The sequence below is a fragment of the Planococcus citri genome, chromosome 3 (genome assembly GCF_950023065.1).
Source record: "Planococcus citri chromosome 3, ihPlaCitr1.1, whole genome shotgun sequence".
In the NCBI taxonomy this organism is placed as follows: domain Eukaryota; kingdom Metazoa; phylum Arthropoda; class Insecta; order Hemiptera; family Pseudococcidae; genus Planococcus; species Planococcus citri.
In genome coordinates this window covers 71,335,494-71,345,826 of record NC_088679.1, presented here as the reverse complement: position 1 = coordinate 71,345,826, position 10,333 = coordinate 71,335,494, and the positions used below count along the sequence as shown (strand labels likewise).

At 34.1% G+C, this 10,333-nt stretch overlaps 1 protein-coding gene across 1 annotated transcript; it reads right to left on the bottom strand.

The window, feature by feature from the left end:
• Positions 1-760: 760 nt before the first annotated feature.
• On the bottom strand, positions 761-8,460 carry LOC135838844 (vitellogenin receptor-like). Its single transcript, XM_065354636.1, has 11 exons — positions 8,212-8,460; positions 7,423-7,680; positions 7,104-7,212; positions 6,878-7,027; positions 3,621-3,725; positions 2,777-2,914; positions 2,442-2,660; positions 2,207-2,360; positions 1,811-2,021; positions 1,354-1,701; positions 761-1,230 (listed from the first exon to the last, which is right to left on the bottom strand). The coding sequence occupies exons 1-11, from the start codon at positions 8,263-8,265 to the stop codon at positions 820-822; spliced, it is 2,157 nt and encodes a 718-aa protein (XP_065210708.1). The 5' UTR covers positions 8,266-8,460; the 3' UTR covers positions 761-819.
• Between the last annotated feature and the right edge of the window lie 1,873 nt (positions 8,461-10,333).

Below are 10,333 nucleotides of genomic sequence, written 5' to 3'. Positions count from 1 at the left end.
TTCAATGGTTGAAAAATGCAGTGCTTACCACCTAAACTACCGTTACTATGTCATGTTTTATCGTTCAAATGGTTATCGTGCTAACCACCTTTTTTATCGTTCGATTATATATTTCCCGAGAATAATCCAAAAATAAGCATAGGTACTTCGTTACCCTATGTAGGTATAGGTACTTTAAAAAATCCTTTTCATTGATAGGTACTTACATAGATTGATATTATATTGATTTTACATATTTTACATATTCTGCTCCATAAAACCATACACCTAGATATGTATTTTGTCCAAAATAAATGCATTTTTATGTGCATATTTCAAAGTTTTTTAGTGCATACGTAAAAATCCGCACTTGAAGGTTATAAATGAATTAAATATGTAGGTATGTAATGAACCATTGCAAAAGACAGCAATAAAAAATCTTACTCGACTAAATGGTTCATAAATGAGTAAAAAGACACATATTATGTATACTTAGTTGAATCGTTAAAGTATGCATACACGTATACTAGCAAGTATCAAGGTACCTACTTACTGTAATAGGTTGGTAAAATATTAATAAGATGATCGAAATTTTGATTATTGATGCCAAAAGATAGGCAGAAATTTGAAATTGAAAGCAACATACAAAATCTCAACACACCTTAGAACCACACAAGCAATGCGAATTGAAGGAGTAATACCTACCTATATTCAAGTTCTTACTCCACGGTAGTCCACTGTAGGCATAGGTAATAGGTAACGTATTTTTAATAAACATCTCTTAAAATTTTGAACAATTTTAATGCTATCACAGATAGAATTACATATATCACCTCAAATCTATAACTCGACTTGATTGGTTATCTCAACCCGTTCGATAGATTTGTTAAATCTACAATAATTTCGTAAAGAGCCATAATATTCAGACCAGCTCTGTTTTCTACTCATAAAATGAACTCCAAAAGCTAACAGACTTAAAATAAACACAACCATCAGCACAGCAGATACCATAAACACCCCGTGAGTTTCTTCAGTCTGGCTCTTCAACAATAACGGTTCGTTTTCACCAGCTTCTGCATCCTTTACACCCTCCATCACATTAGGATTACTTTGTTGATGAAAATCATTGCACCAGTTTTGATCACTTTTCAAGGCCAAATTCTGGCAAACGCAAACGTAATTCGAGGTATTCATCGATGATGGCCCACGTATCAAACATAAGCCATTACACGACGTCTTTGAACAAGGATTCTGCAACCAGACATTTGAAAAAATTCGTCGTCAATTTTCGTCCTTGCTCAACATGTGAGATGAAAATTGAGGTAAGTAAGGTACCTATACAATACATCGAAGAATTGTCTTTAATATCTTTACCTTGCTTAAAGCGTTCCATTGAGAATTATAAGCGTATAGATTTCTAATGGCAAAAGTAACGTTGTTATCAACCAATCGTGTCGCGTTACTGTCAGAATATGTGATTATTCTAACCGGAGAATACTTTCCAACTGGAGGGGAACGTCTGTTTTCATTCGCGGAGTCGTAAATTTGATATGAAAAATCAACAATTACTGGTCCAGCTTCGCGATCTTTTTTAATGTATTTTGCATAACGTTCGACGTTCTCGACTCTGTAGATTTCATTATCCCATAATTTCGTGAAAAATAATTCACTATCCAAGACAGTGAAATACTTCAAGACGCCGTGATATTTTATCGATCGTAACTGAAATGAGCAGATGATAATATTTAGATGTTGGTTCGTATTTTAACTACACTTAAGTAAGTAGATAAGTATACTATGTAATAAGATACATTCGAAACTTGAAACTCACATCTCCATATTCTTCGTCGAACGATAATGACCAAATTTCATGTTCCTCCAGTTGTGACCAGTACAACTTTCGAGTCGATTCGTCAACTGCTAAAGGAGTAAAATGAGCGAAACCACCATCTACCAGATAATCTTCGTTTGAACCATCCATTGCAGACTTCATAATGAATTTTTCATCTTGGTAATCAGATTTTTTCATGTAAAACATCAATCTGTAAGTTTTTTTTTTTTTTTTTAGAAGTGTGCAACAATGTTTGATTAAAATTTCATAAATCCGAAGACAAGAGCATTTCACCCATTCCATTTTACCCCGGAATACACGGACCTGGGAATATTTATTCAAATATTTTTTCCCCAGCCAATTCTAGATGAGTTTAAAACATGCTTTCATGCTTACCCAAATTTCGGAGCCAAAGCAACATGTCTCACGTTACAGCATTTCAACTGCATACAAATCTTGACATCGCTTGAACAAACTGCTAACGACGTATTTGTGGTAAAATACAGATTGCCAGTAATGTAGTCTAATGCCATTGACACGATGGAAGATTCTGTCAAAAATTATGTAAAATAAGTCGATCATTCGCATAAGTAAATATCAAAATTCCAATATTCAAATTAGAAATCCTTACTCGAACGAATCACCTTTGTTGTAGCCCCTGATGAAATGGAAGTTTTATAAATTGTTTTTCTATCGCTGTCATCGTAGGTTGTGTAATACAGATGATCACGTGTGCCTGCAATATCGCCGCACTGCACTTTTTTCTTGGTGAATATATTTTCACCGGAAGTCATGTTGACGATTTTTATCGCAGTCGAAGTCGAATAGGCTAATAAATTATCGTAGGATACTGCAAAAAAAAAAAAAAAAAAAAAATGAACAAAAATAATGGAAAATGCTCATAAAGGAGGAAATTTTCAAATTAAGAAAATTCAAAACGAAAAACAAATGAATACCTTTACCTACCTTTACTTACGCATATAAAACCTGAACTACTGCGCACCTCAGTAAATATGTAGTTTTCATAACACGAGCAGAACATTTTACTTCTAAATTGAAGGCACCTTTGGCTACAAGTATGCTCCTTTTTACATGGTTCAATTTCTGTAATAATTGAATTATTGAAAGTGTTTGCCAAATGGCTCATTTTCAGATAGGGTAAAGTCGCCAGTAGTTGAACAGATTTTTGATACTTTTTGATAAAAAACAATCTACAGCTCAAGTTGATATTTTTTTGAAAACTTTCGTAAGTACATCTAAAAGAACACAGTTTTCCTTACATTTTGATTTGTGTTTCACATTCGTAAGTGCATTTTTAAGATTTTTACGATCATTTCAAAACGTGTCCAAAAAACCCCAGTAATTGACACTCGGCTTATCAAGCATGAAAATGTGATTATGAATCAATCAAAAGTAGTTAGAAAGAAAGTATATCTCATTAGCTTTCAAATGGTATAATAACCATCTCAAAATGTTCAAAATTGTTTGATAGAAAAATAATTGTAAAACACTTTGCAAAATGTTCATGGTGAAAATAAAAGTTAATAAAACGCAAAAAGTATGACTGATAATCATCACCTAACTCACGGCCAATAATAAGCGAGGTATGAATTAATTTTTAGTGCAATCAGTGTTTTCAATAATCACACTGGGACACCAAAATGACGATTTTTGTGACGTAGGTGTCAACTACTGGATCATGTCAACTACTGGTGACTTTACCCTAGCTATTCGTTGCAAGAATATTTAATGGATAGGTAATTAGATATTTTTAGAAATTAGATAGGTATCTATTATCTAAGCTACAAACCTTTGCATAAATTCTTCATTTCAGGATTTTTTGGATCACAAAAGCACATAGGACCATTCGGGGTATTGAAGTAAGAATTAGGACACTTGTCCAGTAATTTGTTATCTATTAAAAACAACCAAAATATAAGATACCAATTCCAATATCATACTTTCATACTTCTTAGTTCATACCGTTCATCATTTTTTTCTTTCTCGCAATTTTTGATCAACAATATTTTAAATATGCCAGAGAATTTTGACCAAATTCATTGAAGATTTTAATTTCGAGTAGAAAGCCATTCAAATAAATTTTAAGGTTCGCTTGAAACGGAGATATCTATATATGGTTCCTCAGAGAGGGAAGATATTCTCAAGAAAACGAGAAAAATGTTGCTAAAAACATCAATTTTCTTAGTTCTCTTGAAGTTGGCAATAATGGCTAAAAAATCGGCATCAATGCATTCCAGAGTATTTTTTAATTTCTCCAATTTCAGAAATTATATCTTCCCATGTTTTTGCCTTGATAATACGAAATAACTATTTCAGAAGAAAAATTTTTAAAACACAATTTTGCCCAAAAATAAGCAATTTGAAAATCTTTAACCACTCAGTATAGAACCTTGAAAGTGGTCTGGGATTTTGATCGAAACGACCTAGGATCGACGTAGAATCTCAAATACTATGTTTTGGAACTCGGGCATTTTCTCCAAAGTAGGTTGGGTAGGAGCTAGAGCGAAAAAAACACAAATTTTTCCAATATGTCTTATCTTTGAGGACCCATGTGGTATATTCTCTCCAAGAGGCACCTCCTGACCTCCTGGTCTAAAATTTTTTCTGAGTGACTTTCTACTCAAAATGAGGATCTGTACATTTGGGAAATAATCGTTTGCGCTTTAAATCGTTTGCGCTTCCCATTATTCTTATCCGGAAGCGCAAACGATGTATTTTTTTCAATCGTTTGCGCTTTTTAATATTATAATTTCGTCAGTGTAGCCAGGGTTCCCAAACTTGTTAGTAACATTTAGACATCCTACTGGAAGATATACACGTACAGATTGAAGAAATCCAAATTGAAACTGCAATTAAAATTCGCGATATCTCGAATGGTAGGCAGTTCAAAACAAATGACATCAAAAGACCAAAAAAAACTTGTTAACATTTTGGATATATTTTTGGAATACCAAGAAAACCGAATGTCTCGTCTTGAATTCATGAAAAGAGTTTGTTAGGTACTGTAATAGGGCTTCTGATATTAAATGATTAAATTTTGTTAGTACCTAGTCTACGATTAAGAACTTTTAAATCAAATTTTGATTTCTTGTTTTAAAACATGTACATAAGTACTTATTTTCATATTTTTAACCAATTTTCTATACGTTTATCGAAGTTTTAAATTTTTTATCGAATTTTGATTCGCTCTTTTTTATATTCTCGCGTTTTTAATGGATTATTTTTATACCTACTCGTTGTGATTGTTGCACTTTTTTAATTAGTAAACACAGAACTGTTTTTATGAATTTATATTTTGCTTGTTATGAGTTATGACATATTTTCGCATTTTTAAGCGATTTTTTTGTAGTTTTTCAGCATTGTTTCAAAATGTTGGTAAGAATTTAAGTAGGTATCGTTTTTTCCTTCAAAAAAGCACCACTACAGAAAAATGCTAAAACATTCAAAAATAATTCTCAAAAAATTAATATTTAAATGCTGTTTTGGGAACCCTGGCTACACTGACAAACTTATAAAAAGCGCAAACGATTGAAAACAATACATCGTTTGCGCTTCCGGATGAGAACAATGGGAAGCGCAAACGATTTAAAGCGCAAACAGTTAACAGCCCTGAATTTAGGGTCATTCCATGTCAACTCAACCAAAAAAAGGCGATTTTGAAAGTCATGTCTTTCGATTTCGCTCAAATTTTTTTTACAATATATACCCATCCAGTAAGTAAAAACACCGAAATTGATTTGGTCCTAGACCCCTAAGGGGGCGGGTGGGGGGGTTTCCATTATTTTCACATTGTCTCGAGGTACTCTACTTCGGCAGCCCATTCCTCCAAAACTATGATTAGATGTTGCTTTTTCGAAATATTCAAGATTCGAGATGGGATCTCTTAGTGGAGGCAAAGAACCCCTACCCCCAATTTTGGGCAAAACATTTGAAAAAAAACCTGGGGCATGTGATATATTGAATTGTATGTTATTGGTGACTCTAAATACGAATATGACGTCAGATTTTTGATAGGACCCCATCCATGGCCCCCAGCACCTCTCCAAAGGGGGTGACCCCCCAAGAAATGGTTACATTCGTGTGACACATGAAATAGTATGTTTTCGATATCGCTGAACACGAATATAGCCATAGTTTTTTAAATCGACTTCACCTATGGCCCCCAGAACCTCTCCCAATAGGTAAAATTCCAAAAAAAATTATTGAGGGCCGTGGATGGGGTCAAATCAAAAATCTGACGTAATATTCGTGTTCAGCGTCACCAAAAACGTACTATTCCATGTGTCGCATGAATAAAACACTTTTTTGAACTTTTACCACCTTAGGGGAGGTTCTGGGGGCGGCCGTGGATGGGGTCCTATCAAAAATCTGACGTCATATTCGTATTCAGCGTCACCAATAACATAGAATTCTATACATCACATGCCCCAGATTTTCTTTCGAAAGTTTCTCCCAAAATTGAGGGTGGGGGTGGGAGTGCTCCCTCTCCATTAAGAGATTACATCTCGAAACTTGAATATTTCGAAAAAGCACTAAAAGGTACATCGGAAATTTTTTCAAAATTTTAAATGGTAGCTCCCACTTATAGCGCCATTTTGAAATTTGAACTTTCAATTTGAAAATTCAACTTTCAACTTTTGAAAATTTCAAAATAATTCTTAAAAAGTTTTAAATGCAATGCTCTTTCGAACTGTGAAATCAGTTTTGATCAAAGTATCATAGTTTTGGAGGAATAGGCTGCTGACGTTGAGTACCTCGAGACAATGTGAAAATAATGGAAGCCCCCACTCGCCCCCTGAAGGGGCTAGGACCAAACTAATTGCGGGGTTCTTACTTACTGGATGGGTGTATATAGTAAAAAAAATTTGAGGGAAATCGAAAGACATGACTTTCAAAATCGCCTTTTTAATGGTTGAGTTGACATAGAGTGACCCTTTAGTCAAAATTCTTGTATGTACATACCTACCTACATTTTTTTTCCACAATCCAGATCGTTGTAAGTAAGTTCTAAAACTGAATAATAACTCAAAAGACAGTATTACTTACTAATCGATGTGCAATTATCATTTTCATCCGAGCAATCGAAACAGTTGCATTCGCCATCGCAAGTCTTCTCTAAATTCAAACATCTCAACTTATCATGACATAAAAATTTTCCATCAGCCAACGAACAATTTCCAACATTTATTTCATCTCCTGTAACATACAAGCATGAAGTAAATACTTGATGATGATTCCTATGAGAGGCCACAGTGATGAAGAATTTACTCACCACAGTTCAATTCATCGGATCCATCTGAACACTCTTTAATCGTATTACAACGAGCAGATACACTCACACATGATTGAGTCTCACATGTGAATTGACCTTTTCCGCATTCCTATAGGTTTTGAAAAATATATACAGTAGGTATGTGAGTAAGTAGGTAAGGTGCAATTGGTGATAACATTGCACCAATCATATGCATCTATTTCACGTAGCCAACCTATATTTTTAATAATAAACTTTCTTGGGGCTCACGATATTTTTAGACACCCTGTAGAGCATGATTTGTCACTAATAGATTGCAAAAAACATAATTTTCCTTTACCATTTCATCGCATCCATATGAATTATGACTTCCATCGTGGCAATAGGAGTCTACACGGTCAATATGTCCAGTACTCAAAAACTGTCTCCATATTGTTCCATAAGTCGCATCACCTGCACAAAAGTCATCGCTAGAGATGTAGTTTCCATCACTGCAACGGAAATGCCTCTCTGGAAGAATGGAATGAGTTGAGTTTCGCAAAGGAGGCAACGGGCGTACCAGGCGCAGCGATGGCTGTGGGTACAGCCCTGAATACGCCTGAAACATACAGTGTGGTCAATGAAGTGTGAGAGTGGAAGGCACTTCAGATTTGGAATGGATGCAACCAAGTTTCACCACGAACAAATTTTCATAATGGTGCTGCCTTCATTGAAAATGGAAGGGGCAAATCACATGCTTAAAAAATTGGGAGCCAGAATTCGTATTATTGATCACAGGGTGTGCAGTAAATATGTAAAAAAATAACCAAAATTTAATCAATGATCTAAAAAATCAATTGTTAGTAAGAAAGTGGGCACTTTTTTATGACAACATTTTGCTTGTGTATACTTATAGGTAGTACATATTTGAGTGCAAATTTTTCAAAATAGATACCTGTATATTCTTTGTGATGGACATTTCAATAGTTTTAGTGGTTTTTTAGTTGGATTTTTTTTAGAAATTTTGAGAAATTATGCCAACTTTTACACTGTTATTAAAGAAACAAATTTTTAGGATATTATTGTATGGTCATGCTAAAAGGTACTTACTTAGGTACATAGGTACATATTTCTACGATTCAATATTTACCTGAATGATCAAGCAGCTTGAAACTATAACTTGATAAATATTCAAATTAATCATGTTAAAATATAAATTCTAAACATTGAAAAAAAAACTACTCGCGGAAACCAACCGAAATTCTGTTCGTCAGATCGGAGAATTCCAGCATCATTGATTATACGTACTTAGCTGGACGATAGAACGTGAATGAATAACATCTGATATGAAAATCTTGTCGTATTTGCAGTACATCGTAAAACGTGATATCTGCTTGAAAAACATACCTATACCTACCTATCATTAAAGGAAACAGGTACACGCCGCGCACCGGTACACATGTATCCATCTCTCACTCCAGCTAAGTTGATTCATCAATATTTGGGCACCTTGAAACGTTTATTCACCTGTAGCTGTATAATCTAGGTATAGGTGAGGATGTTACAAATCTACGCTTATTTAATAACAGTAAGTAGGTATTTACAATTTGTAACGCAATTAATGGTTAGAACCTAGTTATTTTCATTTTCTTAAAATTGCGAATGAATCATGCAGAAAAGGAGAAAATTTATCGAGAAAAATTCTTCCGGAAATACCTCATTATGTTAAATTTGAGAAGAGATTGCCAAGAGTGTTAAACGATACTCCTGCTTCTTCCAACGATAATTAATATTTTGTGTCCAATTTTAATCAGTCTATCTAACAAATTTCTTAGTATAGGTAAGTACCTACCTATTTATGTATCTACCGAAAATTTGGTCCGAATCAACTCGGCATCGAGATGAGTCTCACCTTGAAAAACTAGTTATCCGCGAAGATTTTCCATCTCTTCTTCTCTTTTCGATATATGTTTTTTCTTTCAAGAAACAAACAAACAAAACGTGTTTAAGGTTACAGGTTTTCTTAGCACGTTATCTGCACCATGTGACATCGTTTCTCATTTTTAACTTTATGAAAGGGAAGGTGTAAGTATGTGAAAAATTGATAACTCGAAACGTAAAACAATTCATCGTTCTTTGAATTCTTGACGATTCAAAAAACTAGTTTTCATGACTTCAGCATTTTTAGTTTTCCCGGAAATTATAATACTTTTTTAAGACAGTCATTAATAAGGCCCGAGAGCGAAGCGTGATGGGTGAAAGCTCCTGAAAATTCACAATTCTTCATTTTTTTCAGTAGGTACATAATTTTTATGATATGTTCAAAAGAACCAATTTTTGCAAAAATCAGAAATTATTTCTGAAATTTTCTGTGAAAAATAGGTCATTTTTTGATATACTTATCAGCAAATTAGGTTGGAATTCTAGTACCACAACATTATTTTTGATCAGAGTAGGTAGGAGAGGTTGATTTTTTTACACTTGAATTTTTGCCATGAGAAAAGAAATGAAGAATGATCTGGCCCGGGTGAAGGGAGGGCGAAAGCTTTTGAAAATTTGTAATTCAAGAAGTAAAAAGAAAAACCTATGGTTTTTGGCGAAATTCTTTGATTTTCCCAGGTTACACAGCTTCTTCCCATTTCCCAACTTTACCCAAACTTCACAACTACTCAACTTTTCCAACTTACCCGAAAATTCCAAAATTTTCCTCAACATTTTTCTGTCTGGGGGGAGGGGTTTTGGTATTTTTGAATGATTCGATTCACAGTCATTTTCCCGGATCCAAATTCCCGACCGAGCAAAGCGAAGGCGTGAGCTGTGATGGTTCGTAAAAGCGCCATGTTTACCCAGGCGAGCAGCCAGAGTGAAGCGAGGGCGCGAGCCGAGGGTTGGGGCTGCTCTTTATATCTTTATCTTATCTTTTCCAACTTCTTAGCAAGTCATCGGCTAATCGCTGATTGCAAGAGAGTTTTTGCATTTCTTAAACACTCCAAATTAATTTCAATTTTTTATGATGCATTTTTCAAATTGTTTTTCATAATTTTTCCAATTTATAGGAAACAATATTTTTATTAAAATATCAAATCAATTTCTTATTAAGTATATTTGTGATGCGCTCTGTGAAATAGGACCACAAGTCGGAAAATAAAATTGTTCAGTACATTAAAATAATCGAATTGTGATGACAAATATCAATTTTCAAGTTTTGTTATATTTTGAAAGAACACACTTCTAAGAATTTGTGTACAAATTTTCAGCGGAAAATATTGGTT